Genomic DNA, 13,536 nt, shown 5'->3' on the forward strand with positions numbered 1-13,536 from the left:
TAATATAGATCTAGCTTACTGCAGTGCGCAACAAGTGTCTTTGTAACATTATAACATCATTTTCAACACACTTAAATGTATCTAATATGATAAACAGCGCTGCTTTACCCCACATACGCTTGACTGGAAGAAGCGGAAGCGGCAACTGTGGCATAATAAAAGTTCAGCTGCTCTCAAGCCGTGTGTCGCTCTCGTCTCTCATTAGCAATCACTCCAGCAGCCTTGTTCAGCTCCAACATCACTTGGCCCTGCGCTGCTTCACAGTAACGTTAAAGGTCCCGTTTTTCGTGGTTTTTTGAAGCTTTGATTGTGTTTATAGTGTGCAATATAACATGTGTTCATGTTTCGCGTGTAAAAAAACACAGTATTTTTCACATAATTTACTTATCTGTATACCGCTGTTTCCACTGTCATAAAAACGGGCTGATGACTTCCTTGTTTTATGAAGTCCCTCCTTCAGAAATACGTAACGAGTTCTGATTGTGCCAGCGGTTCCTGTGTTGTGATTCGACAGCAGCTTAGCGCATCTTGCCCGGAAAGGTCACGCCTCTTACCATAACGTGGAGATGCACGCGCTCAGTGTTATTGTAAACATGTCTTTAATTTTACCCTATCAATTTGAGCCGGAATCAATCCCGGTGATTGGACTGCGGGATGAAAATAACAGCGTTTCGACAACATGGCGACAAACACACTCTACAAACGCAACTCTTGTGTATTCCTGTGGGCGGAGGTTAGTCAAAAAACTGTTTTAGTGACGTCATTAAAGAAGGAAGTAGAGGGATGTAGTCCAAACTGGCCGTTCGATGTAGGCGACTTCTGTTAAATAAAATATCTCGCTTGGCATTGAACTTTGATCTTTAAAATTTTACAGATTTTATTTATACTCTAACAACAACATTACACACTAACTAAAGTTTGAAACATGGGATCACGAAGAACGGGACCTTTAATAATCTCGTTCATGAACATGATTTCTTCATGTCGTGTCCCGATTCTTTTCCACCGGCTGTGAGGTAAAGGCGACAACTCCCAAGATTCCGTACTCAATTTCAGCGTCATCAAGCTACGCCCTTGTTTTGAATAGGTGACCTCTAGTGGCGTAAATTTACATAGTGTGCCTTTAATCTGGTTTTGGCAATCAGGATAATGCACGTTTCCATTGTGCATATAAACATGGTAATTGTTTACTTTTGTACATTTGACCTCCTTAACACATTTCTTTGTGTCTCTATCTTCAGGGCACACAAGGACAGAAGGGATCCAAAGGATCAACTGTAAGTGCTGAACCTCTCCATTGCACATGGTTAATGAGCTGGTTCATATTTTTTCCTTTTTAAACTAACCGTGTCTGTTTCCCAAGGGTGCAGCTGGCCAGAAGGGAGAGCCTGGCTTGATAGGACCACCAGGTCCTCCTGTAAGAAAAATATTATATTGCATGAAATAAATCAAATTGTATTGAGAGCTCTGCTGAAAATCAAATTGACATGCTTATGTCTCCAGTGGGATTGAAGCTGACCCTACAGAACTGTCAGTGATTTGTTTTTGATTATCTATCACTAGGGCCCAGCCGGTGACATCATCCAGCCCCTCCCCATCCAGACAAGTAAAAAATCGAGGAGGTCACCCGACATGCAGGATGATGAAGCAATGGGAATGATAGATTATGGTATGGAGGGAATGGAGGATGTGTTTGGATCCCTCAACGACCTCAAGCAGGACATTGAACGCATGAAGTTCCCACTGGGAACCGAGGATAACCCCGCCAGAACCTGCAAAGACCTGCAGCTCAGCCAACCAGACTTTCCTGATGGTGAGAGAAAGTTATGTGGTTACTTTAGCAAAGATAAGGCAGAATTATCAACTTTTTTTTTATTGTATGGCATACACAAGAGTCCGTTAAGTCTGTTTGAAGTAAACTAGGCTTAATAATCAAAGATAAAACAGATAAAGAGGAATAGAGGCATGGAGAAAACTTCTTTAATTGGGGCAAAAAAAACTAGAGAACTCTAACGCACATGTTTTTGACTGTAGGACAATACTGGATCGATCCAAATATGGGATGCATAGGAGACGCCTTTAAAGTGTACTGTAACTTCACTGCAGGAGGAGAAACTTGCATTTACCCTGATAAGAAATCCTCAGGGGTGAGAGGAACTCATCTCTGCTAAATCTCATGATTGGTAGTAATATAAATCAAAAATAAAGAACTGTATTATCTTGAATTATTTGATCACAGTTTCCATTTATTCCAGGTTAGAATATCAAACTGGCCAAAGGAGTCCCCAGGATCTTGGTTCAGTGAATTCAAGCGTGGAAAAATTGTAAGTGCCCATTTTTCTCTTCCTTTAGAAATTTCATAAACTTTGAATCAAAGCTCAGCAATTTGGTTGTGAATGTATCTCTTGCTTGAAAGGCGACAGTAGTTTAGGGTTGGGAATCAAGAACTGTTTTTTTATACAGAAAGTTTCAGTTTTTTGTTTTGTTTTGTTTTTAAAATTCTGGAAATGAATTGTTTTGGGATTTTTTTTCTTTTTTCTTTTTTTTCTTTTTTTTTTTTGAGCTGGACGGCTAAGCTTTAAAAGATTGCGATCTCAATTCAAAACACCCATGTGATCTAGATTCTAAATGACAACAATTCGCCTGTGTCTATTAAACCTTTGACAAAATCACACTGGAACATTCAAATCTGCAGAGAGCATTTATCATGTGTAGGTATGAAACAGCTTCGCAGTCTTTTCAACCACACAGTATCATTATTCCTGTGTTACAAATATTCTTATCACAGAAGAACTGGGTTATAGTTTGGAATAAAACATTGATGTCTATGGAAGTGAACAAAATAGAGCAAATCACCTTTCGAAAGTAACTTGGTGCTTCAAATAACGATTATATCATTACATCTTTAGACCAGATGACTGTTATATTTATTTGTCATTGAATCATTCATTAAAGAGATTTGTTTAAAAATGCTGATTCATCCAGCAATGAAACAAGTATTTAGGAGTGAGTCATTGAATCATTCATTCATTCCTTCATTCGAACCGAGGTTTTTATTAAATAATTCAGATTGATTAAACATTTTAAATAGACTGCAGCAATTAACATTTTGTCAGAACCTCTAGTAAATTATGTTATTTTGTTCAGAATCGTGGGATAATAATGATCTGTATTTGAAACAAAACAATTGTGATTCTCAATTTATTCAGAGTCGTGCAGCTCCAGTATTTTTATATTAGAACTAATTATTTAAAGATGCTTTCTAAAAAGTACTAAAAGAATTGTTAATTGGAGAAAGGTACCAGAAAATTTCCATCGATTTTCATCCCTACAATACTAAATCAAAAATTGAAAGTTCTTCTTTCGGTCAGATGTTTCATCCCTGTATTCCTTGTGTCTCAGCTGTCTTATGTGGATATTGAGGAGGGCTCGATAAACTCAGTCCAGATGACATTCCTCAAGTTGCTCAGCTCTTCTGCCCGGCAGAACTTCACATACATATGCCATCAGTCTGTGGCCTGGTATGATGCCAAGGCTGACAACTATAACAAGGCGCTGCGCTTCCTGGGCTCTAATGATGAGGAAATGTCCTATGACAACAACCCCTTCATCAAGGCTCTTTCAGATGGCTGCTCGGTAAGAGTGCTGTTGATCTGTTTGCTGGTCATGCTGTATATTAGGGATGCTCCCTTATTAAAAATGTGGATGATACGATAAACCAATAAACCACTTTTTTCCCTGGTTCAGGTCTTTTGGCCGATACTGATAAATGTAAAAACAAATCTATAATTTCGGTTGATAACCAGTATGGTACCGATATATCATGTTTCCTTACTGTATATGTTAATTAAGCAATATAACATGAGCAAGAATTCTTTCTACGACACTGACTATAACTTACTTACAATACCGTGACTGCACTGCGTGTATTACTAGCACAGATAGTAAATTTCAAACTCTTATTGGCTAAATTTCAAACTCTTATTTCTCCTAATTATGTCTGTTAATGGAGCAAAAGATAATGTTTACATAGTGACATTCGTAAAAGTTGTTCAGAAAACCTAATCCTGATGGTAAACCTTAAACTTACTCCAAATAGAGAGAATTCAATTTTACCGTGGCACCTGGGGTGGCCAGTCAGATGGTGGGTGGTGCCTAGTGCCACCCCGGACACCCCTCTGTCTCTGCCACAGGTTGTATAATGCTGCTTAAAACAGTTTGCAGTAATAACATACAATTAATCTCTTTCTGTTTCAGCTGAAGCAGGGATATTCTAAATCTGTGATGGAAATTAACACTCCTCGCATCGACCAGGTGCCCATCATCGATGTCATGTTGAATGACTTTGGGGAATCCAGTCAAAGGTTTGGATTTGAAGTAGGCCCTGTCTGCTTCCTTGGCTAAAGGACACCCCCCTCTACCTTTATGGCAAAGGTCAAGGAGTGTGGCCAGCCAAGAGACCCCCAACCCGCCCCCTCCTTGCGCCACAAACACACACACCAGCACCCGCACTGTGTAATCTGAAATGGAATATTCATCGCCCCGGTGGGATCCCAGTCACATGACTGAAAACCTGCAATTGAAATAAAACAGAGAGAGAGGACATGAACTACCTGGTGGACAATGGCGCACTTTCAGGAGAAAGAGGAGGACCCATTCCTTTATCATCTCACCACTCTACCCAGCCTAGAGCCTGTAGGAATCTTTTCCCATTTCCAAACTCATCTTAATCCTTGTATTGTTTTGTCCCATTCCAACCTTAATCCCAGCACCATTCATGCTTGATCTCAGTCCTTCCCCATACTCTTATCCAATCTATTCCCAATCCCGCTCCAACTCATTTCCCCAGTATCCTTTATGGATCCTCCTCCAGGTGCTGCTCAGAGAAAGACAACCACAGTGGTGTGCTCTTGTTGTAAACACCCAAACACTTAAGGTGCTATTGAAAGTGCATTTTTTGGTAATACTGTAATTATTATTTTGTACAATACTGTTCTTTCTCAATTGCCTTTAAGTCTTGCATGTGTATCAAAATTGATTTGATGAAATATTGATAACCATAAAGAGTTTTTCTCATGTTTTTTTCTTGTTTAAAAACCAACAGTGCAACAGAATTTTAAAGATGTCAATCATTAAAGTGTCCCTGCCAACTATAAAATAAAGTCAGCATTACAAACCATCCAAATTTGTAATTATAAAGTATCCATTTTGTAAATATTGACCAATTTTAAGCACTCAGAGTGTTCATTTTATCCAGGAATATACGGGCATGTCTAAAGTAGTGAAGGATTACCTGAACATGAGTTATCTCGCTGTCTTCCTGAGGTCTGCAGATTTCCAATAGCTTTCTTTTGTTCTCAAGTGGTAGCAATGATGCTGTGGTAATCAGTGAATTTACAATGCTAAAGAAACTTGATGAAAAGTAACTTGATGTCAGATTGAATTTCTTGACAGTATACCTCAATCTCTTAAAAGACGTATCCAATTCAAAGATGTTCAACCCTGTACATACAGAGCCTTGGTTACAGAATCAAGTTTATATATTTGAGACAGGGATTTTTAAAATAAAAAAGACTATTTGTTAAACTTTTGTTTGGTTATTTTGTGATTGCTATGATTAACCCTTTTAGATACAAAACAGAAACAACTATTTTGAGGTGCTTTTCATCAGTATTAAATACGGATTCTGGACAGTATTGTATCAAAAGTGATAATTGTTTACTCTCTGTATGAATCATATCTGTGTGATTCACTCAGTCATGGATTTTTTTCCTGTGCTGTATGTGCAAAAGCTCATTGCATTCTTCATTTGTCTTCATATTTAAAGTTTCTGTGGTAAAATGTGTTCAGGTTGTGTGGTTCTGTAATGCTTAAGCTGTTTTGATTGCTTTATCTTTCTTTTGCATCCATTGTTTTTACGGTTCTGTCTGTGTCCCTGAAAACCCTTCAAATATATGACAATAGACTCAGAATTTACACGTCTGTGTAACATACTTATAATTTATGTAAAACTTGGAATAAATGATCGATTACATTTCAAGTAGATAATCTACTGTTTCAGTTTTGCTCAAAACAACAAAGATTGATCAGTTCAGTTCAAAACCAGTCACTCAATCACACCATTGAAGCCATAATGTCATTGGATGTAAAGCATGTTTGATTTATGAGGCATGTCTTGTTGATCGTCCACTAAATATTTTAGTTTCAATCTCACAGAATGATGCTATAAAGCTGAAATCTAGAAGAGAGATTTGCTGTTTCTTTAATAGCTGATGTTGCCATGGTGCTATAGTTGAACAGTTCATGCAGAAGTGATTATTCACCCGCTGGAGCGGAAACTGGCTGTGGTAATTCACCTGATGAGCAACACAAGATTATGAGCACCTGCATACCTCGGAAATTTGTCAACAGGAAAATAAAAATTGACCATTTTTGGTTTTTTTTACTGAATATCGCAGTATTTATTATTAATGATTTATCCATGCGCACCTTTTTTTTTTAAATTCATGTGTCCTCGTAATCTTAATTCAAAATAACTTCCCCTCCATCTAGCAGCGACATCTTTTCTCTGATGATTTGTATACTGACATGAGGGCGGGACAATAGTCTCAGGTTACGCTTGTAACAATTGTTCCCTTAGAAGGGGAAAGAGACACTGCGTCTCCTATGACGTCATTACTGGTGCGACAGTATAAATGGGCACCTCTGAAACACGTTATCCACTTCTTGTCTGAAGGAGATGTGCACAGGAATATCTGAAGCATGCCAGAGGGACGCAGTGTCTCATTCCCCTTCTCAGGGAACCATGGTTACATTTGTAACCTAAGAGGTATAACCTTATTTGTCCATTAATGACGTCATCAGCGACTAATCGACTTGACTTTCATCACATAAATGTTGACTTTAAAAAATCTAAAGTCATTCAACCCTTACCATGCTGAAGGGATGAGTGCCTTATTGGCTGACATAAGTCAAAGACTCAAAGGAGTCCCCATCCCTAAGGTACACACCAGGATTAATTCCATGTGGTCAGAGCCCGAGCTAGGCAAAGCTCAAGAGCTTGGTATTCCCAAAACCTTGAGTTTCTCAAGAAGGGAGGCCTCAACAGGATAATTCTAAAAGAGAGGAGGCCTATGTGGCATGGGACATAACCTCTAACAGCTTCTGATACGCAGGGCAGGCGAGCTGAGAGTGCTCAGAAAAGAAGAAGTGGATGATGTACTTTTATAATCACGGTCGCCTCAATAGTGACGTCATAGGCTGTCACCTGCCAATTTCAAGTTCATTGTTGTGTTTAATCTCATGCTTCAGACACCAGTCATGTTAGAGGCATTCCCCATAGTGCCCTCTAGTGTATGCAATGCGAGTTTCCATTCAAAAGGGAACCACAATTATCCAGTGACCCAATCAATTCCTGGTGGACAAAATCAAGTCCAGCCCTATATTTTTTGTTCGAGAAGCCATTTCACTAGGATATACATCACAATTATGGAAACAATTGGTTGAGAGGAGGTGTTTTTATTTTCAGAAAGAGGACAAAATTACAAAGGGCTACAGAAATCCAAATACAGTAAAGAGAAAAGGGACAGACTATCCCTGTATATCACTCAAAGTGATATAAAAATAAAAATAAAGTTCTCTGTCTTCTTGATCTTTAAAAGCGAAACTATAATGGTTAATCTTGGTTCCCCTCATTTATGATTTCATAATTTTAAAACATTAAGTAATCTGCTTAACTAGTCCAGTTTTACTTTAAATGTTTTATAGTTTTAAACTTTATTGTTGCTTTTAATGTTTTAGTTACTTTTAAAACACCAACTGATATTTAAAAAAGAGAGAGAGAGAGATAAAAGGATCATAAACATTTAAGAAACTAAATGAACTTTTAAATGAATCCACAAATAAAGTATGATTTATATTATGCAAATATGCAAAGTAGATTTGTATTTTATGTGACAGAACATTTACTGATTAAAATATAAATGAAATCTATTAGTAGTAAAGGAATAATAACAGTTTTTAAATTAAGCATGATAATTGAACAGATAAATGCGGTTTATTACATGGCTCTCTATAATATGTGATTCTGATTGGTCATTCACTGCATTTAGTAGTCAGACATATTCACTGTTGTCCATGGCAAAGTTGTTTCTTGTTTCAAAGGCAACTGGCACCATCTTGCGTTTCATTTATTGTTAGCATTAAAAAAATCCCAATACTTCAGTATTAATATTACTGTAATATTTGTTGCATCCTGTCAGGGTTTAGTTTGTTGCTGATTGGACTTTATCTCACTTAATAAACAAAAGGCAAGTTATAGCACAGTGTATATTCTCCAAATATTCCCGCATTTGCATAATATACTGTACGTATCGCAACTACACAGGGACGAAAACAACGATTTTGCATATTAATTGCCACAATTAACAGTATTAATGAATAGTAGCACACTTATACTTCAATGGCATATTTTTGTCCCCCTATAGGCTACATTTTTCTCCTCATGCCATGGTAGGCCAAATCAAATGTCATCAGGGGCCAACCGGCAGTGGCGGGATGCACAGTGTCTACTTACTTATCATGGAATTGACCCACAGATGGTATTTTAACATCAATAACACTTTACCTTTATATTGGAAATATTTACAGTGGGTACGGAAAGTATTCAGACCCCCTTACATTTTTCACTCTTTGTTATATTGCAGCCATTTGCTAAAATCATTTAAGTTCATTTTTTTCCTCATTAATGTACACACAGCACCCCATATTGACAGAAAAACAGAATTGTTGACATTTTTGCAGATTTATTAAAAAAGAAAAACTGAAATATCACATGGTCCTAAGTATTCAGACCCTTTGCTGTGACACTCAGATATTTAACTCAGGTGCTGTCCATTTCTTCTGATCATCCTTGAGATGGTTCTACACCTTCATTTGAGTCCAGCTATGTTTGATTATACTGATTGGACTTGATTAGGAAAGCCACACACCTGTCTATATAAGACCTTACAGCTCACAGTGCATGTCAGAGCAAATGAGAATCATGAGGTCAAAGGAACTGCCTGAAGAGCTCAGAGACAGAATTGTGGCAAGGCACAGATCTGGCCATGGTTACGAAAAAATTCTGCTGCACTTAAGGTTCCTAAGAGCACAGTGGCCTCCATAATCCTTAAATGGAAGACGTTTGGGATGACCAGAACCCTACCTAGAGCTGGCCATCCGGCCAAACTGAGCTATCAGGGGAGAATAGCCTTGGTGAGAGAGGTAAAGAAGAACACAAAGATCACTGTGGCTGAGCTCCAGAGATGCAGTCGGGAGATGGGAGAAAGTTGTAGAAAGTCAACCATCACTGCAGCCCTCCACCAGTCGAGGCTTTATGGCAGAGTGGCCCGACGGAAGCCTCTCCTCAGTGCAAGACACATGAAAGCCCACTATAAAACACCTGAAGGACTCCAAGATGGTGAGAAATAAGATTCTCTGGTCTGATGAGACCAAGATAGAACTTTTTGGCCTTAATTCTAAGTGGTATGTGTGGAGAAAACCAGGCACTGCTCATCACCTGTCCAATACAGTCCCAATAGTGAAGCATGGTGGTGGCAGCATCATGCTGTGGGGGTGTTTTTCAGCTGCAGGGACAGGATGACTGGTTGCAATCGAGGGAAAGATGAATGCGGCCAAGTACAGGGATATCCTGGACAAAAACCTTCTCCAGAGTGCTCAGGACCTCAGACTGGGCCGAAGGTTTACCTTCCAACAAGACAATGACCCTAAGCACACAGCTAAAATAACGAAGGAGTAGCTTCACAACACCATGGCCCAGCCAGAGCCCTGACTTAAACCCAATTGAGCATCTCTGGAGAGACCTAAAAATGGCTGTCCACCAACGTTTACCATCCAACCTGACAGAACTGGAGAGGATCTGCAAGGAGGAATGGCAGAGGATCCCCAAAACCAGGTGTGAAAAACTTGTTGCATCTTTCCCAAAAAGACTCATGGCTGTATTAGATCAAAAGGGTGCTTCTACTAAATACTGAGCAAAGGGTCTGAATACTTAGGACCATGTGATTTTTCAGTTTTTCTTTTTTAATAAATCTGCAAAAATGTCAACAATTCTGTGTTTTTCTGTCAATATGGGGTGCTGGGTGTACATTAATGAGGAAAAAAAAAGAACTTAAATGATTTTAGCAAATGGCTGCAATATAACAAAGAGTGAAAAATTTAAGGGGGTATGACTACTTTCCGTACCCACTGTATAATATGATAGAAACCCTGGAAATATCAGGGAAATTTACCATCATTTCCAGGAATTTAAATGGAATGGAATGTTACAAGACTACTTTAATTCCTAACTGGTACATACAAATGAAAATTCTCCACAGTAATCTCAATAAAATTATTTTTAAAAATACTTATGAACGACTGGAAAGTGTGATGGTTGGGAACCCTGTATACCACTTCATATGTGTCTGAAAAGGGGTCAGGGCTTTGATGACGGTGGTCATCAATCAGGAGTCAGTACAGTATACACAGCCGCTCTGAATTTAAACTGTATTTGGAATAACTAACAGTAATTTAATTACAGACATACATTCAAGGACCTGGCATTGGATCAGCTTTAGGTTTTTCTATTTTGCTTTCTGCTCTTTGATTGATGGTTTGGGGTGTAACTGAATTTGAATAATTTGAGGTCATCCTTCTTCTAAAAAAAAAAAAAAAAACACACATTGATGTGCTCAGAGTGATGTGATTCATGCTACCTATTTTGTATCTTATAATGACAAAAATCGGAAAGCAAACATTTAACTACAAACATGCAATAAAACACTTGAAATAAGTAAAGCAGTCAAACTCCACATATCTTGCAAAAGATAGAGACCCTCAGAGACCTTAAAGGAACCTTCCATCTCACTTCCCAATATTCCAGCCCAAATCGACACCCGACAGTGTAACCCCTCCAGTTCTACTCCCCCGCTCCGAGCGGGACTCTAACCAAAGTCCCTATCATGGAAGGCAGGCCCGCTATCAAGGACACTAAAGACTGCAGTCTCTAGCGTCAGTCGCCAGTGAGCCTCTTGACATCAGGGGAGTGCGGTTTACCTTGTTGGAATAGAGTGGCCATTCACCAAACATCCAGAAATCCATCCTTCTAGATCATTCATTGTAATACGGCACTACGGCATAAAACTATTTAAAAGTGGATCTTCATTTATTTCTACCCCCCTGTAATTTTTTTGGTTAGGGGTGGCAGAAATGCAACTGCCAGCCTGCATGGAGAGGTTCGGCTCTACAGCAGCTCTAGGAAAATGTTGTTATCACTCTAAAGTACGTTTTTGATTGAATCATTACTATTGTAAAAATCGTCAATTATTAATTTAGGGGCCACTTAAATGACACATTTTTAACTGAAAACAGAAGACTTTTAATGCGGTTTTGCCGTTCATTTATGGGTTTAGTCTATAGGTATGCGCATTTGAATGTGTATGTGTGCAGACGCTTAGTCTTTCTTTACAAAGTGACATAGCCAAATTACTTGTCTGGTCCGCATAATACAGAATCATTAGACGTTTCCGCAGATCCATGCGAACTGAAATCATTTTGATAATGTTTTATCTATGCATAGGGAAAGGAAAGGGAAGGAGGCCTTCGCAGAGGATAGTTTAGTTAACACTTCAGGCTGCGTTGTCGTTGTGTCTAGGCACAGGTCCTTCATTTCATCTGGATATGGCCTGGATCTGGCACACTACGGTAAACCTTGGGATAAACAGAGCGATACTAATATTAGCATAAACTCCATTCTTCTTATGATGTAGCGAGTACATAAGGTGTTATGGGAAGTGTTCCCGGTTCCGGCTGACCTAATTTATTCAGGCTAACAATTTACATGTAGATAATGTTATGTGAAAAGTTTAGGTGCTAAATAGGTAAAGGATCTACCGTCTGCAGTTGATTTTGATATTCTAGGTATTATCAACTGGCCAGAATTTTGAGATCGCAATAGACATGAAAGACTATAATGTATTATGAGCTCACTCAAGTACTGAGGTTCTAAACCATTTAGTGCTTTGTAAGTAATTAGCAAGATTTTAAAATTTATATGATGTTTAATAGGGAGCCATTGCAGTGTTGACAGAACCGGGCTAATATTGTCATACTTCCTGGTTCTAGTAAGAATTCTAGCTGCTGCATTTTGGACGAGCTGGAGTTTGTTTATTAGGCATGCAGGGCAACCACCCAGTAGAGCATTACAATAATCTAGCCTCAAGGTCATGAATGCATGAACTGTTAAGAGACAATAACGTTGTCTCTTAGCACGCTACAAAGTCTCTAAAGGTATACCTTAGCTAAAGGTATACCTTTTCTATAGGCGTGTTCCCTGAACTATACCTTAAAATGTTGCTTAAGGTATACAGGTGCTGTCCATGGCGGTGGTGCTGAATTGGTTGTACTGATGGCTCGAGAATCAATTATTCACTCCATGCAGGGGCTGCTTCACTGCATTATGTGAGAAAGCAATGTTCTTTATAAAAGAAGCACTACATAAATAGTTGAAATTGCATTAATCAGGACTCATGGGCTCTTATAAAAATAACCAAAATTTATATAATTTTGAAATGAGTGCATGAACCCAGCAAACCTCATGCCCAAATGTATCATGCCTCAACCCGCTACATTAACTTGCAGTATGCCTTCACTGGCTATTGAAAGGGTCATTTATATTATCATATTTGCCATAGTGTATTCATTTACTCCACAACCAGGGTTGATTGCCCAACAGCCGCATCACATTATTGGTGTAAATCTGTTATTGGATGACCCACTCAATAAAAGTGCAACATGTGAAACATAATCAACAGCTACTATGGCAGAGAAAAAAGACAGAAAGAGTGCACAAAATAGTGCACATTCACTAAATGGCTCCGCAGACAGCACTCTCTTTAATTTAGCACAACTATTTGCTATATCACTGCCATAGTTTGACCAAACTCCCCACCACAATCATTCCCTTTAAATATACTCCTAAGCCCTTACTGCCTAATGGTTTGCCAGTTGATAAACCTTTGGATAATATAACTAAAAAAGCTAACAACCATTAATGCAATGACAATTTTATTCTTTGCATGAAAACACTTCAGTTAGCCTAATTGAACAATGGGTGTATTACAACTTCAGAATTATATTCGTATAGACTGAGATGTAAGGAAGCTATTTGTACAGTGGTGGCCACTAGCAGAGTGAACTGTCAACAGTGATAAGGTATAGCTAAGACTGGTCCAGACCAACCTTATGAACATATGACTTACAGAAGGTATACTTCAGGTAAGAACACAAATTAATGTTAAGGTACAGCTTAAGGTATAACTTATGAATGACATAATGTTAAGAAGTTTCAAGAAACCCAGACCAGATCAGTATAGCCAACTGTTGTTGCTCATGGAAAAAGTACTTCTAGCTAGCACTAATGCATGATGAGCCAAAAGCCCCAATCATCCTCTTGAGCTGTTTAGACACTCTAAAAGAAGCATCAATGTACGCCAC

General features: G+C 38.6%; 1 protein-coding gene across 1 annotated transcript in view; it reads left to right on the top strand.

Moving 5' to 3' along the window:
- The window catches only part of col11a1b (collagen, type XI, alpha 1b), a 91,844-nt gene extending 85,801 nt beyond the window's left edge, over positions 1-6,043 (top strand). The window contains exons 61-67 of the mRNA XM_048164547.1: positions 1,242-1,277; positions 1,364-1,417; positions 1,564-1,813; positions 2,035-2,147; positions 2,256-2,324; positions 3,403-3,636; positions 4,258-6,043. Coding sequence (XP_048020504.1) covers positions 1,242-1,277; positions 1,364-1,417; positions 1,564-1,813; positions 2,035-2,147; positions 2,256-2,324; positions 3,403-3,636; positions 4,258-4,404 — 903 coding nt within the window. The 3' untranslated portion in view covers positions 4,405-6,043. The remainder of the gene's footprint in view (positions 1-1,241; positions 1,278-1,363; positions 1,418-1,563; positions 1,814-2,034; positions 2,148-2,255; positions 2,325-3,402; positions 3,637-4,257) is intronic.
- The last annotated feature ends 7,493 nt before the right edge of the window (positions 6,044-13,536 follow it).

This window comes from Megalobrama amblycephala, linkage group LG17, assembly GCF_018812025.1.
Source record: "Megalobrama amblycephala isolate DHTTF-2021 linkage group LG17, ASM1881202v1, whole genome shotgun sequence".
NCBI classification, from domain to species: domain Eukaryota; kingdom Metazoa; phylum Chordata; class Actinopteri; order Cypriniformes; family Xenocyprididae; genus Megalobrama; species Megalobrama amblycephala.